Source organism: Ornithorhynchus anatinus, chromosome 5 (genome assembly GCF_004115215.2).
Source record: "Ornithorhynchus anatinus isolate Pmale09 chromosome 5, mOrnAna1.pri.v4, whole genome shotgun sequence".
Taxonomy (NCBI): domain Eukaryota; kingdom Metazoa; phylum Chordata; class Mammalia; order Monotremata; family Ornithorhynchidae; genus Ornithorhynchus; species Ornithorhynchus anatinus.
Window position 1 is genome coordinate 68,363,050 of NC_041732.1, and position 22,863 is coordinate 68,385,912.

The 22,863-nt window shown below is 47.4% G+C and overlaps 1 protein-coding gene across 1 annotated transcript in view; it reads right to left on the reverse strand.

The window, feature by feature from the left end:
• Positions 1-22,844, reverse strand: part of NMNAT1 (nicotinamide nucleotide adenylyltransferase 1) — a 35,180-nt gene extending 12,336 nt beyond the window's left edge. Inside the window, exons 1-2 of the mRNA XM_029065418.2 lie at positions 22,750-22,844; positions 19,310-19,429 (exon numbers count right to left, since the gene is read on the reverse strand). Of these exons, the coding sequence (XP_028921251.1) occupies positions 19,310-19,361 (52 nt within the window). The 5' untranslated portion in view covers positions 19,362-19,429; positions 22,750-22,844. The remainder of the gene's footprint in view (positions 1-19,309; positions 19,430-22,749) is intronic.
• Between the last annotated feature and the right edge of the window lie 19 nt (positions 22,845-22,863).

The following is a 22,863-nucleotide window of genomic DNA, read 5'->3' on the forward strand; positions in this document are numbered from 1 at the left end:
GAGGCCCAGAGAAGAAGTGATTTGCCCAAGAACACCCAGCTGACAAGCGGCGGGGCCGGGATTCAAACCCATGACCCCTGACTCCCAAACCCGGGCTCTTTCCACTGAGCCACACTGCTTCTCAGTAGATGCCTGACTACTTATTTTGTTTCAATAATGTTGGTATTCGTTAAGCGCTTCCTATGTGCAGATCACTGTTCTAAGCGCTGGGGTAGATAAGGGTCATCAGGTTGCCCAACATGGGGCTCACAGTCTTCATCCCCATTTTCCAGACGAGGGAACTGAGGCCCAGAGAAGTGAAGTGACTTGCTCACGGTCACCCAGCTGCCAAGTGGCAGAGCCGGGATTCGAACCCAGGACCTCTGACTTCCAAACCCGGGCTCTTTCCACTGAGCCACGCTGCTTCTCAGGAGATGCCTGACTACTTATTTTGTTTTAATAATGTTGGTATTCGTTAAGCGCTTCCTATGTGCAGAGCACTGTTCTAAGAGCTGGGTTAGATCCAGGGTAATCAGGTTGTCCCCCGTGGGGCTCAGTCGTCATCCCCATTTTCCAGAGGAGGGAACCGAGGCCCAGAGAAGTGAAGTGACTCGCCCACAGTCACCCAGCTGACAAGGGGCAGAGCCGGGATTCGAACCCATGACCTCTGACTCCCAAGACCGGGCTCTTTCCACTGAGCCAGGGTGCTTCTTTATTGTCCGTCTCCCCGCTTCTAGACCGTGAGCCCGTTGCTGGGTAGGGACCGTCTCGATCCGCTGCCCGACTGTACTTTCCAAGTGCTCGGCACAGTGCTCTGCACACAGTAAGCGCTCGAGAAATACGATCGAATGAATGGAGGGGTGAAAGGCCCCACTCAGGCCGCCCGGGTCCTCCCCCAGCCAGGCCCCACCCACCGGGGCATGTGCTTGCTTGGGGACGAGAATTAAGGGGCCTCCTAAGAACGGCCTGCCCGTCCGTCCGTCCGTCCGCTCCTCGCTGTTGCAGGACGTCGGCTCCCACTCATGATTCATTTCTGCCTGAGCCTCATGGCCTTCCTCGCAAGTCGTCGGCTTCCCGCGCCTTACCGGCTCAGACTGTAAGCAGCACGCTACCCAAAACCGACCCCCCGGGGACCGAGGGCCGCCACGGGGAGGGGGACAGTGGAAGGGGACGGAGCGGGGAAAAAAAGCCCTCTCTTGGCGCGTCAAAACGTCTGACAAAATCCACTACGTTGATAATAATGATGTTGGTATTTGTTAAGCGCTTCCTATGTGCAGAGCACTGTTCTAAGCGCTGGGGGAGACAGAGGGGAATCAGGTTGTCCCACGTGGGGCTCACAGTCTTCATCCCCATTTTACAGAGGAGGTCACTGAGGCCCAGAGAAGTGAAGTGACTTGCCCACGGTCACACAGCTGACAAGTGGCAGAGCCGGGATTCAAACCCATGACCTCTGACTCCAATTGAGTCTTTTCCACTGAGCCACGCTGATGATCAACCGGGGGCCTACTGGGGGTCAAGCTAGGAAGGGTTTGATGATGATGATGATGGTGTTTGTTAAGCAGCGTGGTTCAGTGGAAAGAGCCCAGGCTTGGGAGTCAGAGATCATGGGTTCGAATCCCGGCTCCGCCGCTTGTCAGCTGGGTGACTTTGGGCAAGTCGCTTAACTTCTCGGTGCCTCAGTTACCTCCTCTGTAAAATGGGGATTAAGATTGTGAGCCCCAAGTAGGACAACCTGATTCCCCTGTGTCTCCCCCAACGCTTAGAACAGTGCTCGGCACATAGTAAGCGCTTAACAAATACCAACATTATTATTATTTCTCTGGGCCTCAGTGACCTCATCTGTCAAATGGGGATGAAGACTGTGAGCCCCACGTGAGACAACCTGATCACCTTGTATCCTCCCCAGCGCTTAGAACATGGTTTGGCACATAGTAAGCGCTTAACAAATGTCATCATTATGATTCCAAGCGTGTAGTACAGTGCTCTGCACATAGTAAGTGCTCAATAAATACTATTGAATGAATGAATAAGCACTGTTCTAAGCGCTGGGGCAGATACACGGTCATCAGGTTGTCCCACATGGGGCTCACAGTCTTCATCCCCCTTTTAATAATAATAATAATGGTATTTGTTAAGCACTTACTATGTGCAAAGCACTGTTCTAAGCGCTGGGGGGATACAAGGTGATCAGGTTGTCCCACGTGGGGCTCACAGTCTTAATCCCCTTTTTCAGGTTAGGTTACTGAGGTGCAAAGAAGTGAAGCCACTTGCCCAAAGTCACACAGCTGAGAAGTCGCGGAGCCGGGATTAGAACCCACCACCCGTGACTCCCAAGTCCGGTCCCACTAAACCACGTAGTGTTCCTCGTTAGCTTGTCAGGTACAGAGGGGCCTCACATCCCTGACACACTTTCTCCCACTCCGAAAGAGATTGGGATTAAAAAAAAAAAAAAAAAAAAGCCCACACTGGAGCCATTCGATTCAAAAAACCACAAAAACGGCAAAGATTTGGGTGATAATTGTTGAGGTGAACCTGGAGCTGTAAATTTACTGCTAGACCACTGTTATTCTAGTTTTAAAATGCGATCTCAACCATTTAATGTTAGGTGACTGTGTAGCTGAGTATCGTTATCTTACTGATGAATAAATTATGCACCAATGTAACTTACTACTTTCCTTTCAGCCAGGTGATCGTGGTGATCTTTGGAATCTGCATCCTGGCGCTTCAGTTCTATGTTCTACTCAGGTAGAGAGACGGACTTCTCCCACCAGCTCCTACACCGTAGTATGTGGTTGAATCTTAAAATCAGAGACCCGCCGCATTTATCGTGCCTGCAGTTGTGGTTTGACCATTCTGTGTAGCTCGTGATGGGTGAAATTGCAGCCTGACCCAGAGTTTGCCCCCCTGCCCACAATAAAAGGCGCTAGAGAAAATCTTGAATATAGGGAGGGGGTGGTTGCCAATCGCTTAGTTCAGGTGCCGCTTTTAATCAGCGCTTTTTTTTTTAAAGCAGCAAAAGTCAGTGAAGCAAATGAAGCAGGTAGTGCAGTACGATGATGCATGAGCTACAGCCTTCAGGGGTGAGGTGGTTCTTGAAATAAACTAGACAAATTATTCTTTCTTTAAAGATTACGATAATATATGCCATTTGTTAAGTGCTTACTATGTGCCGGGCACCGTACTAAGCGCCGGGATGCATAAGATAATCATCCTGTCCCACACAGGGCTTACAGTCTTAATCCCCATTTTACAAATGAGGTAAGTGAGGCCCAGATTAAATGAAATGACTTGCTCAAGGTCACACGGCGGACAAGTGGCCAGGTCTGAATTGGAACCCAGGTCCTTCTGACTTCCAAGGCAGCTTGGAAGCCATGCCTCTTCCCTATTAGACCAGCTGCTTCCCTATTAGGAATGTTTGATAAGCCTAAATGGGACCATCACTGGCTTTGTTACTGAGCAAATGAAGATTGGGAAAAACTTGTTACACTTCAGAAGCAAATATATGGGCTCAAGCAGAATGGAAATTTTCTAAGATTTAAGTCCAGATTCTATTCCCAGATGATAGATTTAACAAAAGTATTTCATTTACCATCTACTGCCGTGATGGGGATTTTTTTACTCAACCTTTCATGACACTCATCTGTATCAAAACCATAGCACAATTTTAACAGCTTAGAAGCACAGGAAAAAGAGGCGATCTAAAACATTCCCATTAGAAGCATTAGAATTCTAAAGAAACATTTTCTCTCTGAAATTTACCTCAGTAATACAAACAGAGGGGCAGAGCACTATCCATTAACAGAATCTGCCCCTTACATGAACATCTCATCTTCACGGCACTTTACTAACAATATTTTCAAAGGCGAAAGTTTTCTATCCCCATTTAGCATCCAGGGAATTGATGCACCAAAGGAAAATAGATTGCCTGGAACCAGAGGAAAAACTGGTGCCAGAAATGGGACTGAAGTTCAGTTTTCTGCTTAAAACATATTGTTGTTACTCAGATTTATTCTAAAAGGTGTTTTGTTCAGGCTCTTCTACTGATTTTTTCAGACCCAGCTCTTCCCGATACTGCAGCCAGCCACTTCTCAACAATCTGGTTGGTAATATCATCTTTACTTTCTTCTCATTTGGTAAGTTCGGTAATGGTTTCAAAATTTATACTGCGATACGAGTAGCGAAATAGTTTCCAGAGACCCCCCCTCATCTTCCCACAGCTCAATTATAGAAACAAAATTTAGAAATTTTACAGGCTCAGGACTTTTGAATCCTTGGGATTCATTCCTGCTCAGGCAACGTATCACAAAGAGCCAGCTGGTCACCATCACTCTCTTGGTGAACTCATCCGCTCTCATGGCTTCAACTACCATCTCTACGCAGATGACACACAGATCTACATCTCTGCCCCTGTCCTCTCCCCCTCCCTTCAGGCTCGTATCTCCTCCTGCCTCCAGGATGATTCCACCTGGATGTCGGCCAGCCACCTAAAACTCAACATGAGCAAGACTGAGCTCCTCATCTTCCCTCCCAAGCCCGGTCCTCTCCCAGACTTCCCTATCACCGTGGATGGTACGACCATCCTTCCCGTCTCTCGGGCCCGCAACCTCGGTGTCATCTTTGACTCGTCTCTCAAGTTCACCCCACACATCCAATCCGTTACCGAGACTTGCCGGTCTCACCTTTACAATATCACCAAGATTCACCCTTTCCTCTCCACCCAAACGGCTACCTTACTGCTACAGGCTATCGTAATATCCCGGCTAGACTACTGTGTCAGCCTTCTCTCTGATCTCCCTTCCTCCTCTCTCTCCCCGCTCCAATCCATTCTTCACTAGGCCGCCCGACTCATCCTCCTGCAGAAACGCTCTGGGCCTGTCACTCCCCTTCTTAAAAACCTCCAGTGGTTGCCTACCAACCTCAGCACAAATCAAAAACGTCTCACTCTAGGCTTCAAGGCTCTCCATCACCTTGCCCCTTCCTACCTCTCCTCCCTTCTCTCTTTCCACTGCCCATCCTGCACCCTCTGTTCTTTCCACTGCCCACCCCGCACTCTCCGTTCCTCTGCCGCCCACCTCCTCATCGTCCCTCGGTCTCGCCTATCCCGTCGTCGACCCCTGGGCCACATCCACCCGCGGTCCTGGAACGCCCTCCCTCCTCACCTCCGCCAAACTCTCTTCCCCTCTTCAAATCCCTACTTAAAGCTCACCTCCTCCAAGAGGCCTTCCCAGACTGAGCTCCCCTTTTCCCTCTGCATCCTCTACCCCCCTTCATGTCTCTGCAGCTAAACCCTCTTCTCCCCCCTTTCCCTCTGCTCCTCCCCCTCTCCCGACCTATCCCCTCAGCACTGTATTTGTCCGCACAACTGTATATATCTTCATCACCCTATTTATTTTGTTTAATGAGATGTACATCACCCTGATTCTATTTATTTGCTATTGTTTTAATGAGATGTTCTTCCCCTTGACTCTATTTATCGCCATTGTTCTTGTCTGTCCGTCTCCCCCGATTAGACTGTAAGCCCGTCAAAGGGCAGGGACCATCTCTATCTGTTGCTGATTTGTACATTCCAAGCGCTTAGTACAGTGCTCTGCACATAGTAAGTGCTCAATAAATACTATTGAATGAATGAATGAAAAATCCCCAACCACCACCAAGGAGCTCAACTGGTCTGGTGAGATTTCTGACCATTTCTGTCCCTCAAGGGGAAAGCAACTGTCTGTCTTCAGGAGTTCCCACTTCAATGTTTTTAATTTTTAAAAATCACTGTAGAATGATTTACTTTATTCAGTTTAACACTGCCTAACCAAGGACAATCTTTGTTAGGGTGCAATGCTGTTGAGACTGTGGGTTCTACATTGGCCTTTACCCGCAAACCTCCCTTCCACCACCGCCCCCCGCCCTCAGTGGCTTCTTCTTTGACAACAAATGTAAGTTATTAAATTTAATATTACCCTTTCAGGACTTGCTGTGCTGCTTACTCAGATGGATCCACTTCCGCAAGCACTGAAGGTGGTCTTTTCTATGTTTGGCATGGGGTCCTTTACTGAAGGAATCTATACGACAGTGTTAACCACCTTGGCAACAGACTGTGTAGGTTTTTCTTGTGTTTGTACGAAAGACTCATCTTAGTCTGAGTCACTGGATATTTTGGAAATCAAACCATTATTCATCAACATATTTGAGAAAGTAAAACCTGGCGGTCTGGGGATATCTTTTTTACTCCGTTTCAGTTCAAACATTTCATTTGGAGTAAGTCAACTCAATTTCACAGTCAAAGAACGCTTCTGTCGGTAGCTGGAAATTCCATTTTACTAGGATAACTTATAAATCGGTTAAGATCTTACCCCGCAGCGAAACTTGGGGGAAGGCCTTGGCTTCCCGCCGTCTAAGTGTTAATCAGTCTTGTAACTGTAGTCTTTTCCAATATAAATTGGCAGCTGCCTTAATTGAGCTCCTTGGGGATATAAAAAATGGAACAGGCAAGGTGCTAGTTCAGAGGCAAGTATTCCTTACGAGTGCTTTCTTCTCCAGGCTAAAACCACCGCCGAACTGTACTACCTTTCTGGGCTGATATCAGTGAGCAGTGTGGCATCTACAGGTAGATGGAAACACTTTCTCGAATCTTGTCCGCGTCGGGGGAGAGGAGGGGAAAGAGCAAAAGGGAACTGACCGTGGCTCGTGGGCGTTCAAGTGCCATTCTTGCTCAAAAGGAGCAGCCCTGAGCAGGGAGGGGCTCTGGGGGTGGCTGAAACTCAAACGCAAAAGAGTCAAATAATCGAGAAGGAATCCTGAGATTCTTTCCGTCCACATTCGTTTCCTTTCTGGTCTCACAGGTCCTCCTGTCTCTCTTTCTTCCTACAGTGTTCCTATCAGTCCCAGGCCTGATCCACTTGGCCAGTGTGGCTTTTCCAAGACTGATGCTGAATCAGTAGGCTCATCCTGACACCTGTGATGAGTCTGGTTTCTGCTGCAGATAGACGCCTTTGGCAGGACTAAATCATTCCGGCTGAAAACGGAGTCTGTCATGGTGACCCTGTCGCCTGGCAACAGTCCCCCAGCGCTCTCCCACCCGGTTGCCTCCGAAGAGCCCTGCTGATCCTCACTAATCTCCTATTACAGCCCAGCCCTCGCACTCCGCTCTTCTAGCACCAGCTCACTCACTGTGCCCCGATCTCATCCATCTCGCCGCCGACCCCTTTCCCACAACCTTCCCCCCGGCCTGGAACTCCCTCCCCCTCCGTAGATGCACCAGACCACCACTCTCTCCGCCTTCAAAGCATTATTAAGGTCACATCTCCAAGAGGCCTTCCCCAATTAAACCCCCTTTTCCCCGGCTCGCTCTCCCTTCTGCGTCATCTATGCATTTGGATCTGTGACCTTTGGACATTTGATATCTGCCCCAATCCCAAAGCACTTGTGTACGTATCTTTAAATTATATATTATAAATTATTTATTTGTATTAATGTCTGTCTCCCCCTCTAGACCGTCAGCTGTCACGGACAGGGAATTTGTCTCTCATTCTGTTGTTTTGTACTCTCCCCAGCACTTAGCACAGTGCTCTGCCCATAGTAAGCACTCAAATCCCACTGATCAATTGCAAAGCTGTATACTAAGTGCTTGGGAGAGTACAAGACACAACCCCTGTCCACAACGAGTTTACAGCCTAGAGTCTATCACAATGGGACGTCGGCCAAAACCAGGCACCAGTCACTGCAGCATGACCTAGTGGATAGAGCGTGGGCCTGGGAGTCAGAAGGTCATGGGTTCTAATCCCCATCCCGCCACTTGTCTGCTATGTGACCTTGGGCAAGTCACTTAACTTCTCTGGGCCTCAGTTCCCTCATCTGTAAAACTGGATTAAGAGTGTGAGCCCTAGGTGGGACACGGACTGTGTCCAACCTGACTATCCTGTATCTACCCCACTGCTTAGAACAGTGCCTGGCACATAGTAAGCCCTTAACAAATACCCAAATCATTATTACTATTATTATTACCCTGGCAACACCAGGCTGATGGGCCTGTGGATTGGACAGCCTTACGAGGTTCACCCTAAAAGCATCTGCCCCTTCTAAGTGATTTCAAGAGCTCAGCACTACCTTTCTAAGTATCCTTTTGAATACCGAGAAGTTAGGAGGACTTCTGGGGAGAACTTATGGATGTGAAGACTGCTTGTGGCACAGGCCTTACTCTACCATCGGTTGGAGTCGATGCTATGGGAGCAACTACTAAAATGGAGCTTTAGTTTCAGGAAGGAATAAAGTGATTCACACTGAAATCGTGAATGGGGTCGATTTTGTTGCTTATCAAAACACTGGATGAAAATAATCCCTGGCTTCTTTTCCATTTCTCCCACCACTCCCCTCTTCTTCTACCCTAAAATGGTCAAAGTGCCTCTTGTGCACCGAGACAGTTAATTGATGCTTAGCGAAAACCAGCAATTACGTTGCACTATGATTCATCTAATATCCACCACCCCCCCCCCCCGTGCTTCTTTACTAACTTTGGTCATTCGCATGCACTTTCAACATCCTCATTCTACTGACCCAGGTGACTCAATCCGTAATTAAGAGTCTCCAACTTTTTTTTAATGTATTTGTTAAACACGTATCTAAAACACGTTTTAATGTATTTGTTAAACAGGGCTGGGCCCTGTTCTAGGCTCAGGGGTAGATACAGGAGAGTCAGGTTGGACACAGTCCCTGTGCCACATAGGGCTCGCAGTCTAAATCCCCATTTTACAGGTGGGGTAACTGAGGCACAGAGAAGTTAAATGACTTGCTTAAGGTCGCAGAGCCAGGACTAGAACCCAGACCTGTGCTCTACCCATTAAGCCATCCTGCTTCTCAGCAGGTCCAAGTGTCTTCAGAGCCAGGGAGCACATAAGTAATCTCCTCCGCTTAGTGCTCCGCTGACCCACCGAGCATCCCCTGGGGTGACGACTGCCACCTCCACATAGATGATGCCCAAATCTACCTCTCCGGCCCCGACCTCCCTCCTCTGCCACCTCGCACTTCCTCCTGCCTTCGGGGCATCTCTACTTGGACATCCCGCTAGCGGAACAGTGCTTGGCACATAGTAAGCGCTTAATAAATACCATCATTATTATTACCTCAAACTGGACATGTCCAAAATACAGCTCATCTTCCCACCCAAAGCCTGTCCTCCCCTTGACTCTCCTCTCGCTATAGACGGGACCACCATCGTCCATCTCACCAACCCATTACCTCGGCATTATCCTCAACCCATCTCTCCCCGTCAACCGACGGATTTGACGTCATAAACCCCGTGGGTTCTTCCTTAGCCACATTGCTAAAATCCTCCCTTGCCTCTTCATCCAAATTGCTACCACGCTGAACCAAGCACTTAACGTATCCCCTCGACTACCGGATCGGCCTCCTGTTTCTCTTCGCTCCAGTCCACCTTTCACTCTGCTGCCCGGATCGTTTTTTTAAAAAACAGAATATTCCGTTCATGTCTCCTCACTCCTCAAAAACCTCCAGTGATTGTCCATCCATTTCCATAAACACCTATCCCTTGGCTTTAAGGTTCTCAATCAGCTCTCTCCCTCCTACTGTACCTCACTCATCTCCTGCTACAACCCAGCCCACACACTTCGCTCCTTTAGTGCCGGCCTACTTACTCACTTTGCTACTGACCCCTTGCCCACTTCCTCCCTCTAACCTGGAACTTCCTCTTTCTTCATATGTGGCAGATCACCACACTCCTCACCTTCAAAGTCCTACTAAAGATCACCTTTCTGCCAAGAAGCCTTTCCCAACTAAGCTCTCACTTCCCCTATTCCCTCTCTCTTCTGCATCACTTACGTGCTTATATTTGTTCCTTTATGCACTCGATATCTACCACACCCTCAGCCCCACAGCATTTGGGTACATATCTTTATATCCTACTACCTTCATTTATCTGTAATGTATCTTAATATTTCATTCAATCGTATTTATTGAGCACTTACTCTGTGCAGAGCACTGTACTAAGCTCTTGGAATAGACAATTTAGAAACAGACAGAGACAATCCCTGCCCAATGATGGGCTCACAGTCTAATCGGGGGAGACAGATGGACAAAAACAAGACAACATAATCACGATAAATAGAATCAAGGGGATATACACCTCATTAACAAAATAAATAGGGTAATAAAAATATATACAAATGAGCACAGTGCTGAGGGGAAGGGAGAGAGGGAGGAGCAGAGGGAAAGGGAGCTCCCTCTAGACTGTAAACTCATTGTGGGCAGGGATTGTGTCTACCAACTTTATTTTACTGTACTCCCCAAATGCTTAATACAGTGCTCTGCCCACAGTAAGTGCTCAATGAATATCACTGATTGATTGATTTCTGCTGGGAAACTCTCCCCAGGAGAGAACACAAAGCTGCTATTTTAGAAATCCTAGGAGTGCTCCAGGATCTAATGGATTGCCTCGAAACACATTCTACAGTCGGATATCTAGGTTTTGCTTGCCAGTATCACTTGTAAATATTTAAGAATTGTTTTATGATTGACATAAAACACTTCCCCCATCCTAATTTTGGAAAATGTCAACATCGGAAACAGAGGTTGAAGAAACCCAATAGTTCAAGTCAGTATTGTTTTTTTGGACAGTATCATTTGTAATCCTTGCGGCGGAGAGTTGCTTACTCTTCCAAATTCAGACTTTATGTTTTGGGTCAGAGGCACATCCACTCCCTAAATTGGATTATGTGACTACCTGTCATAACTTGAGGTTAGTTTGACTTTGCATTTCTTAAAAGTTGTAATCAGTCAGTGGTATTTAATTGAGCACTTACTGTGTGCAAAGCACTGTACTAAGCACTTGGGAGAGTACAATACAAGAGTTGGTAGACATGTTCCTTACCCACAACGAGCTTTCAGTCCAGAGTGGAAGACATTAAAATAAGTTATCTAAAAATGGATTAGTAAATTGCTCTATCTACAGTGTTTGTATAAACCTTGGAAAGGTCTCTTGTTTGGTAATTAATCACCAATCTGTTCTGGGTGAAAAGTTATTTTTAATTGGATATGTTTTCCTGGGGGAATCGTCGTCTACAATTTCACTAGTTGCATTAAAGGCCAGAATCCCTTTCAGCTAATGTCAGGTTCATTAACGACGGCATTTATTTTTATGTTGTTGACATATGAGAATCTAGATAAAAATTTATGCTTTTAAACAGCTGAGAATTTTAACGACAATATAATGTATAAATCCTTTCCAAGATAAGCTAATTATAATTACGGTCTTGGTTAAGCGCTCACTATGGGCCAAGCACTGTGATCTGTGATCTTCCAAGCTACCGTGTGATCATTAGATTTTGTTTCTAAGAAATGATCTGGAAGTACACCACCATTCTAGAATTTAATATGACGGTGAGGCTTAACCAGATTTCAGTTTGTCAGATTGGACATTTGACATGTCTAACATCTTTTCCTTTAAATTTAACTGAGTATCGCCTGCCTTTATTTGGGAAACAATCCTTTTGTACTCGCTTTTTGTTCCCTCAGATTCAAAATTCAATTTATTTTTCTATCGATGCCTCGGCGGGTTTCATATTGAATTTTCATTCTATTTTCCTCTTAAGGGAAAAATGGCAACACATGCATTTCCATGTGCATAGAAAACATAAAGCACAAAATTCAGAACTGGGAAAAACAGCAGGTTCATCAGTTGCCCCAACTCAGCATGGCTTTTTCTGGGAACAGCCAGAATCGATCAATCACTGGTATTTGAGCACTTACTATAGTGGGTAGAGCACTCTTTGAAGCGTTTGGAGGAGTACCATACAACAGAGTTGGTAGACAAGTTCCTGCCCACAATGAGCTCACAGTCTAGAGGGGGAGACAAACATTAATATAAAGTACGGATGTGAATATAAATGCTACGGACAAAAGTGAAGAGATAACCGACTCCCTGTCACAGAAGGAAGGGAAATGAACGCCTCCTTTAAACTCAAATTTCAGACCATTAGTTCGTATGTCAAAGGACACGTTTCCTCTGACGGTTTGCATTTGACTCCAAAATGGAGTGTCTGGACACTTACAGCTGCCACAGAGGTTACAGGATCGAGCAATCAATGGTATTTATTGAGCGCTTACTGTATGCACAGTGCTAAGAATGGCTCAGCCTTGGCCCTTCCTGCCCACTGGAGAGTGGAATTTAAAAGGGAAGTTATCTGGAGAGTCTGTTCTCCAAATTTTTATTTAGAGCCTTCCATTTGCATCACACTGTAGTTAGTGTTTGTTTGTTTTATGGTATTTGTTAAGCACTTACTATGCGCCAAGCACTGTACTACGCGCTGGGTAGATTCAAGCTTATCAGGCTGGACACAGTTCCTGCCCCATATGGGGCTCACAGTCATTATCCCCATTTTACAGATGACCCAACTGAGGCAAAGAGAAGTGAAGCGACTCACCCGAGGTCCCACAGCCGACACGTGGCGGAGCCAGGATTAGAACCCAGGTCCTCCTGACTCCCGGGCCCGTGCTCTATCCACTAGGCCACGGATAGAGCTTCTGGTGTTGTACCAAGTCCCTTTAAATCACCTCTGCCTCCCTGTGCCTCAGAGTCCCTTCCCTCCTGCCAGGAGCGGTGCCAAAATTTTGAGGGAGCTCTGCCCAGGGAGGAGACTCCTTAAATGCCAAGGAAGGAAGGTCAGCCTTCTGGCTGCAACAGGCAGCCCTGAGCCATTCTCCTCCGAGACTCCAGGGACTGCCCGGGGTGGGTGGAGGGCTAAAAACGGGAACAGGGGCTCGGGGGGCGGGGGGTAAGGGCAAAAAAAAAAAAAGCCAGGAGTTCTAATAATAATGTTGGTATTTGTTAAGTGCTTACTATATGCAGAGCACTGTTCTAAGCGCTGGGGTAGATACAGGGGAATGAGGTTGTCCCACATGAGGCTCACAGTCTTCATCCCCATTTTCCAGATGAGGGAACTGAGGCCCAGAAAAGTGAAGTGACTTGCCCACAGTCACACAGCTGACAAGGGGCAGATCTGGGATTCGAACCCATGACCTCTGACTCCCAAGCCCGGGCTCTTTCCACTGAGCCACGAGGGTCCTGACAAGGAATTAGCAGTGTTCCCCAGAGACAGTATAGCTTGGAGCAGAAGACAGCCTCAGGACTGCCCCTGTCCTTCCTACGCCAATCCAATCACCAACAGTTGAATTCTTGAACAATTATTTTGAAATGCTGAGTTAACACTGATTTTCAAGATTTATTTGTGTCTGTCCCCCACCCCATTTCAATTTTTAAGGAATGCTACAGGGAGGCAGCGTGGCTCAGTGGAAAGAGCCCAGGCTTGGGAGTCAGTGGCCATGGGTTCGAATCCCCGCTTCGCCACTTGTCAGCTGTGTGACCTTAGGCAAGTCACTTCATTTCTCTGGGCCTCAGTTCCCTCATCTGTAAAATGGGGATGAAGACTGTGAGCCTCACATGGGACAACCTGATTACCCTGTATCTCCCCCAGCTTTTAGAACAGTGCTCTGCACATTGTAAGCGCTTAACAAATACCAACATTATTATTATTATTATTATTAATGGGAAAGGCAAGTCCAATAGACTATAAACTCATCGTGGGCAGGAAACACATCTACCAAGCGCTTTCCATATCCGCTAGACTATCAGTCACATTTACTGAATGCTTACTGTGTGCAGAGAATGGGAGTTAGTGCTTGGGAGAGTATAATAGAAGCTTACTGAGGGCAAGGTTTGTATCTAGCAACTATTTTGAACTTTCCCAAGCGCTTAGTCCGTGGCTCTGCATAAACTTCTCAGTCGATATCACTGATTGATTGCTCTCCCCAGCATTTAGTTCCAAGATCATCAGATCGGACCCAATCCCTGTCCCACATGGAGCTCCCAGTCTAAGTAGGTGGGAGAAGGGAGAACAGGTAATAATAATAAAAATGTTGGTATTTTTTAAGCGCTAAATGCCAAAGGGTAAATACAGGGTAATCAGGTTGTCCCACGTAGGGCTCACAGTCTTAATCCCCACTTTACCGATGAGGAAACTGAGGCATAGAGAAGGTAAGGGACATGCCCAAGGTCACACCGCTAGTGAGTGGTGGTGTTACCTTCTGTAAGACATAGGTTCATAGCTAACATACCCTATTACTTAAGCATTGATTCAAGTCCTTATTCCCTTTTATCCTTTCCGCCTACATATAAATTATTTTAGTGTGTTCTCCAGCTGCAAAGTAACCTCCCTGAAGGGAGGCACCATGTCAACCAACTCTGTTGGATTTTCCCAAGTGCTTAGCAGAGCACCCAGTAGCTGCTCAAACACTATCGACTGATTTTTAAGATTAACCAGTTAATCTGGGAGCAGCATGGCCTAGTGGAAAGAGCGTAGGCCTGGGAGTCAGAGGTCGTGGGTTCTAATCCAGGTTCCGCAGCTTGTCAGCTTTGTGACTTTGGGCCAGTCACTTAACTTCTCTGTGCCTCAGTTCCCTCAGCTGTAAAATGGGGATTGAGACTGTGAGCCCCACGTGGCACAGGGTCTGTATCCAACCCAATAGGCTTGTATCCACCCCAGCGCTTAGTACAGTGCCTGGCACATAGTTAAGCGCTTAACTTATACCAAAATTATTATTATTATTATTAATAATCCCGGCTCTGCCAATTACTTGCTTTGAAACCTTCGGCAAGTCACATTACTTCTCCATGCCTCAGTTTTCTCAACTATAAAATGGAGATTAAATACTTGTTCTCCCTTCTACTTAGACTGTGAAACCCATATGGGACAAGGACTGTGTTGGACCTGATTAACTTGTACCTACCCCAGCTCTTAAGAACAGCGCTTGACATGTAGGAAGCATTTAATTACAATAACAATAATAATTTTTAAATGATCAAAACATTTGAACAGTAAAAATTGCATTGTTTTGGGCCTTAGTCTAATGCTTATCAAATACAACAGAGAGGAAAATAAAGGAAGAGTCATGTTTAACCCAGGAGATAAAAGTAAAATTAAATTAACTGCTCACCATGGGTATTTCCCAATGCGCCTGGACTTGAATAATAACAATACATCTCAGACAAAACTGACAAAACCAAATAAGAACAAACAACTCGCCAGCCCACCGAATCTTTTTCTTTTTATCTGAGCCTGTCCTCCCCCATGGAGTACAAAGGCTGTAAAAACAACGGTGTCAGCAGGTTTTTCTACTGTTACAGTAGGAGAGTAGGTGAGTGGCTATTTCCAAGGCTGCATCAGATGGAACTTTCCTGAATGCCATTTCCAAAACATACATCACCCAGTCTCTTCCCTCGCTTTGGGACGTAAGTCTCATCGCAGGTTTCTGGTGTTGTCCTGGTTCTCCTCGTCTCTCTCTAACCACTCAATATCAGTCTCCTTCGCAGGCTCCACCTCTGCCACCCACCCCCTAACTGTGGGAGTCCCTCGAGGCTCACTTCTGTCCTCTTCTCCATCTACACCCCCTCGGTTCGAAAACTTATTCGGTCCCACACCTTCGACTCCCATCTCTGCGTGGGTGGTTCCCAAATCTCCATCTCCAGGCCTGACCTCTCTCCTACTCAGCAGTCTCGCATTTCCTCCTGCCTTCAGTACATTTCCAAATGGATGTCCCCCAAAACCTCCACCTTAACATGTCCAAGGCAGAACTCATCTTCCCACCCAAACCCCATCTCCAACCCCGCAAACTTTCCATCGCGGCGGACGGCACCGCCATCTTCCCTGTCTCATAAATCCGTAACTTCGGCATTATCGACATCTCTTTCAACCCGCATATTTAGTCCGTCACCAAATCCTGTCAGTTCTACCTTCACAACATCACTCAAATATGCTCTTTCTTCTCCTTCCAAACTGCTATCATGTTGATCCATGCCGTGATAAAGTTGTCTTGTTTCTGTTTCGTTCTGTTTTGCTCTGCCGTCTGTCTCCCCCGATTAGACTGTGAGCCCGTCACTGTGCAGGGATTGTCTCTATCTGTTGCCAAATTGTACATTCCAAGCACTTAGTCCAGTGCTCTGCACATAGGAAGTGCTCAATAAATGCTACTGAATGAATGAATGAATGCACTTTGCATAGCCTGCATTAATTACTGAAACAGCTTCCTTGCTGACTCTCTGCCTCCACATCTCAGCTGCCCGGAACCTTTTTCTAAAAAAACAAAAAACCCACCATTCAGCCCATGTTTACCCCCTCCAATAACCTCCAGTGACTGCCCATCCGCTTCTGCAACCAACAGAAACTCCTTAGCATTGGCTTTGTAGCACCCTTTCAGCTCCCGCATTCAATTTTACCTCGCTGATTTCCCACTACAGCTAGCCCACACACTTGACTCCTCTGACGTCAAACTACTCACCGTACTTCCGTCTCTTTTATCTCACCATCGATCCCTTGCCCACGCCTTCCCTCTGGTCTGAACTCCCTCCCTCCTTTGTTCATAGCCAACAGACCACCACTTGCCCCACTTTCAAAACCTTATTTAAAAAAAAAATCACATCTCCAAGGGACCTTCTCCCACTACTCTTCACTCCGTTTCCCTTCGGCATTGCCTGTGCACTTTTTAAACCTTTGGTAGTCACCCCACCCTCAGCCCCCCACCACTTATATGCATATCTGTAATTTATTTTACCTTTTCCCCCCTCTAGATTATAAACTCTTGGTGGACGGGAAACACGCCTTCCAACTCTCTTAGATTGTACTCCGTGCTCTGGACTCCAAGCACTCCTCACAGTGCTTTGCTCACAGTAAGTGATGAATAAACACCACTGATGGATTGATTCTAAGCGGCAAGGACCTTCTCCATTTGGCTACTTTCAGATCCCCTGGCCTCTCCAGCATGAGAAGAAATGGAGCCTTTACAGTGCAGCTCCAGTCTAATCAGCTTCCTCCTCACTGTTTCTTGCACAACGGGTACCGAGAAAAAAGAGGCTGAATGGAGACTTTTCCAGTATCTACCCGGCGGATAAAGTGTCATAAATCCAATTCTTCTGCCTCAGCTTTTACCCACTCCCTCTAGACATTTTACAAATCAACCTACTCTAGCGGTAAGAATCCAGACTTCAGCGTTTACCTGCCACCAATAAAAAGTACTGGTAATCCAAAGAATGTGTACGAGTTCCTGAATTCGAAATTACCGATGAAGCTAGCTAAGTGGGTAATGAACTGTCGATTTTCAGTAAGTTCCCTTGACACCAGCTGCCCGTTAGGAATACGGCTGATGCTATTTTTGCATTAAACGATCAATTCCAATACCAACCAAATCTGTTTCTGGCAAGAGTTTCCCACTAACTCCCAGTAACCGACTCTTCATATGCATCTATCGCTCCAAAGTAACAGAAAAGATTATTGGTTTTGCATTTCTTGGACTGGCCCTCGCAGCTCATGTAGTCTGTGGTGCTAATCCTATTTCCTCAAAATACTCCGGGCAGCAAACTGGCAGCGTCCTTCAACTGCACAAACTCGATGTGAAGATTAACAACATAAGAGCTTCTTTCATTACAATAACACATTTTTGGCCAACTTGCTTCCAGTGACGTCAGCCCCGTATACATGGGCAAATATACAGAACTATATATCTAAAAGAATGATTCATTTTCACAAAATATAGCTGGTCTTTTTAAAAGTCACCGGTATTTACTGTGCACAGGGTAGAGACCGAACATGTTTCTTTTTGCTCTGATTAAGTAAATTGAACTGTTTCTCAGACAAACTCAAGACAAGTCCTATCTGATTTATTTGCATCCAGTACAGTCCGTGGCACATGGTAAGCACTTAATGAATGCCACATTTTTTAAATCTTTAGGTTTCAAATTTTAAATCCTTCGTTTAGACTTCTCATTCAGCAAAGGGAAGACTGTGGATCGAGAACTGTTGCAACCCACTCTAGAAGTCACTCAGATTATACACGCTAGCAGCAAGCCTAAAAAGAGCAGGTGTATTTTCTGAAGAGATGTGTCCAGTGGGGGGAAAAAAATCAATTTCTGCAAATGGAGCAAATCTATCCTTCTTCAGGGATTATGCAGCGCACAGAAAGTTAATGCTTTTAGCTCCATGCTACCAAGTCCTGCCTTACTCAAGACGGTATCATGTTCACGCGATTGAAAAGTCCATTTCAGGCTTTTCTATGTCTTTCACCCTTCCCCATCCTTACTGCTTCCTCCGCCATCCCCTCTGGAGGGTCTCAGAGCGATCTCAGGAGTCTTAGGAAGGCAGCTGAAGCTGCTGGGCTCTCGCTTTTGCCTGTTGTGCAGAACAGCATGATTACAACAAGACTTTGCCAAGGATTCTTCCAAACTGAGGGAACTGCCTCAAATCAAAATCCTGGGCAGAGAGTGAATTAACAACAGACGGTAATGCCTAGGCAACAGGCAGCCTTTTGTTCCAAACAGGAACCAGGTCAAGGCACCCGGTCTAACAAGGCTTCAAACAGATTACAACTAGTCTTTTCCTAATTTAAAATACAAAAACTGACGTTGACAATTCCCCTTGTGTTTGGTGCACATCTGTACTATTCAGAAATATGGGATTCTGCTAATTTCTGTTGAACCAGACCTTGGCCCCACGGAATCTGGAATGTACTTGACTTATCTATCCAGAAAACTACAGTATCCATACATAATTTCATCCTTTTGACTGTTTGAGAAGCAGCTTGGCCAATTGGAAAGAGCACGGGCCTGGGAGTCAGAGGATCTGGGTTCTGATCCCAGTTCCACCTGCTGTGTGACCTTGGCCAAGTCACTCAAATTGCTGCTTCCTCGTCTGTAAAATGGGGATTCAATATTTGTTCTCCCTCCTGTCTAGACGGTGAACTCTGTGTGGGACAGGGACTGTGTCTGACCCGATTATCTTGTATCTACACCAATGCTTAGTACAGTACTTGGCACAGTGCTCAACAGAAGACGGTATTATTAATTATTATTTTAATAATGATGGTCTTTGTTAAGCGCTTACTATGTGCCAAGCACTGTTCTAAGCACTGAGATAGATACAAGGCAATCAGGTTGTCCCACACGGGGCTCACAGTCTTCATCCCCATTTTGCAGATGGGGTAACTGAAGCACCGAGAAGTTAAGTGACTTGCCCAAAGTCATACAGCTGACAAGTGGAGTCGGGATCAGAACTCACCAACTCCGACTGCCAAGCCCAGGTTCTTTCCACTAAGGCACGCTGCTGTGTTCAGCCAAGAGGCTGAATTCTTTCATGTTCTACGAGAATAGAAGGGGGGTGATTTTTCCAACAATTGCTGAATTTAACTCAAAGTCTACTCCATTTATATATGCAAATAGCCCTATATAAATTTATATATTTTATATATATACACACACGGTATAACTTTGTTTCATATCACTTACTTTTAAATAGACTCAACTTGAATCGTGCTGCAAGCCTCTGTAAACGAATCATCCGGCCACTGAGGCAAAGGGTCAGTTGTTTCACGATATCAAACAGCCGCACCGCAACACGGTTTACAACTGGAAGTCAAAAAAAACAAAACCCAACATCCAAATGAAGACGCATCGAGTTACCCTAGTCGGGTCTCGCCTGGTAGTTCAACTAAGACCCTGCATACCACACAATAAATGAGGATAAAGGAACTTCCCGAAAGGATCTGTTGAAAATCGGAGACGATCCACTCAGCAGGGTTTGCTCTTTTAGGGAAAAGGCGTCGAGAGGGCTCTGGGGGAGGTGATTCGTCCGGTTTCTGGGGAGCTTTGGGTACTTTCTGGCTAACACCAACCGAAAAAGGAAGGGACGGGTGAGCTGAAAAAACAGATCCAGGCCTCCCCTCCCCCCGCAACTGCAGAATCACTGACAGCCGTTTAATTGACCACCGGTATTTACTGAGCGATTACTGTGGACAGAGCACTGTACTAGGGGGTCGGGAGATCCGATACAGAGTTGGGGGATGCGTTTCCTGCCTACTACGCGCCCACAGTCAAAAGGAACAGAGCAGAGGAGAGGTGGTGGCCTTTCACCATCTCACCCAAAGCTTCCAAGGGGTAAGCTCTGGTCCAGGAGCGGCCGGACTGCTTCCCTCTCGGGGAGGAGGGTGATGATTATAATTGTGGTATTGGTTAAGCGCTTAATAATGTTGGTATTTGTTAAGCGCTTACTTTGTGCAGAGCACTGTTCTAAGCGCTGGGGTAGATTTACAGGGCAATCAGGTTGTCCCACGTAAGGCTCACAGTCTTTATCCCCATTTTACAGATGAGGTAACTGAGGCACAGAGAAGTTAAGTGACTTGCCCACAGTCACACAGCTTACTATGTGGCTTTGACTCTTTCCCATAATAATAATAGTAATAATAATGGCGTTTGTAATAATAATAATGTTGGTATTTGTTAAGCGCTTACTATGTGCCGAGCACTGTTCTAAGCGCTGGGGTAGACATAGGGGAATCAGGTTGTCCCACGTGGGGCTCACAGTCTTCATCCCCATTTTACAGATGAGGGAACTGAGGCACAGAGAAGTTAAGTGACTTGCCCACAGTCACACAGCCGACAAGTGGCAGAGCTGGGATTCGAACTCATGAGCCCTGACTCCAAAGCCCACGCTCTTTCCACTGAGCCACGTGTGCTTACTACCAAGCACTGTTCTAAGCGCTAGGGGAGATACCCGGTAATGAAGTTGTCCCACGTGGGGGCGCACCGTCTTCATCCCCATTTTACAGATGAGGGAACTGAGGCACAGAGAAGGGAAGGGACTTGCCCAAGGTCACACAGCAGACGAGTGGCGGAGCCGGGATCAGAATCCATGGCCTCTGACTTCCAAGCCTGGGCTCTTGCCAGTAAGCCACGCTGCTTCCCACGCCGCTGCTGCCCGGTCTATCGATTTTGGAGTTAATTAAACCAAAGGGGTCTTTGGAAGGTCAAATGACTCGATTTAGATGAGCATATTTTGGGCCCATAATCAGGAGGACTCATTCCCTGGACAAGACACTAATGCTAGGAAAAGTCCAGGGAAAACGAGGAAGAGGCAGACCGGCGGCTAGATGGACAGAGACCATAACAGAGAGAAAAGATAGAGAGCAGATAGAGGAGCAGCATGGCTGAGTGGAAAAAGCCCGGGCTTGGGAGTCAGAAGTCACGGGTTCTAATCCCGGCTCCGCCACTTGTCAGCTGTGTGACTTTAGGCAAGTCCCTTAACTTCTCTGTGCCTCAGTTCCCTCATCTGTAAAATGGGGATTGACTGTGAGCCCCACGTGGGACCACCTGATTCCCCTGGGTCTACCTCAGTGCTTTGCACAGAGTAAGCACTTAACAATTACCAACATTATTATTATTAAAATGGGGATGAAGACTGTGAGCCTCATGTGGGACCACCCGATGACCCTGTGCCTCCCCCAGCGCTTAGAACAATGCCCTGCATATAGTAAGCACTTAACAAATACCAACATTATTATTATTCCCAGGCCCGGGGAAGTCAAATGGCTTGCCCAAAGTCACCCAGCTGACAAGCAGGGGAATTCGAAGCCATGACCTCCGACTCCCAAGCCCCTGTTCTTTCCACTGAGCAGGGGAGTTGGTCCTGAGGACCGGGGTCACTTCCCTTCTCCTCCCTTTTTTTTTTTGGTTGGTATTTGTTACGTGCAGAGCACTGTTCTAAACGCTGGGGTAGACACAGGTTGTCCCACGTGAGGCTCACAGTCTTCATCCCCATTTTGCAGAGGAGGGGACTGAGGCCCAGAGAAGTGAAGTGACTTGCCCACAGTCACCCTGCTGACAGGTGGCAGAGCTGGGATTTAAATCCACGACCTCTGACTCCCAAATCTGGGCTCTTTCCCACATGAGGTTCCCAATCTTCATCCCCATTTTAGAGATGAGGTCACTGAGGCCCAGAGAAGTGACTTGCTCACTGAGGCCCAGAGAAGTGACCTACCCACAGTCCCACAGCTGCCAAGTGGCAGAGGTGGGATTCGAACCCACGACCTCTGACTCCCAAGCCCGGGCTCTTCCCCACATGGGGCTCCCAGTCTTCATCCCCATTTTCCAGATGAGGCCACTGAGGCCCAGAGAAGTGATTGGCCCACAATCCCCCAGCTGCCAAGTGGCACAGTAAGGATTCGAACCCACGACCTCTGACTCCCAAACCCGGGCTCTTTCCTCCATGAGGTTCCCAGTCTTCATCCCCATTTTCCAGATGAGGTCACTGAGGCCCAGGGAAGTGAAGGGACTGGCCCACAGCTGCCAAGTAGCCGTGGCTCAGTGGAAAGAGCCCGGGCTTGGGAGTCAGAGGTCATGGGTTCGAATCCCGGCTCGGCCACTCGTCAGCTGTGTGACTTTGGGCAAGTCACTTGACTTCTCGGTGCCTCAGTTACCTCGTCTGTAAAATGGGGGTTAAGACTTGTGAGCCCCACGTGGGACAACCTGATTCCCGTGTGTCTACCCCAGCGCTTAGAACAGTGCTCAGCACATAGTAAGCGCTTAACAAATACCAGCATTATTTATTATTATTAAGTGGCAGAGCGAGGATTCGAACCCATGACCTCTGACTCCCAAACCGGGGCTCTTCCCCACATGAGGCTCCCCGTCTTCGTCCCCATTTTCGAGATGAGGTCACTGAGGCCCAGAGAAGTGACTGGCCCACAGTCCCCCAGCTGCCAAGGGGCAGGGGCGGGATTCGAACCCCTGCCCTCTGACTCCCAAGCCCGAGCTCTTGCCCCTGAGCCCCGCCCCCTCTCTTCTTCCTCCCCACCCCTTCTTCTTCCTCCTCCTCTGGCCATGGTCTTCCTGGCAAGCGGAATGATGCGGGCGGGGTCCCCGGGACCTGCCCGCAAAGGCCCAGGCCTCACCTGGTCGGGGAGCAGGCGGGAGGCCTCGGGCCCGGGCCCGGGTGGGAGCCCGGCCCCTTCGGCGCTCGGGCCCGGCGGCGGCGGGGAAGACCCCGAGGCGACACCGGCGGGCCG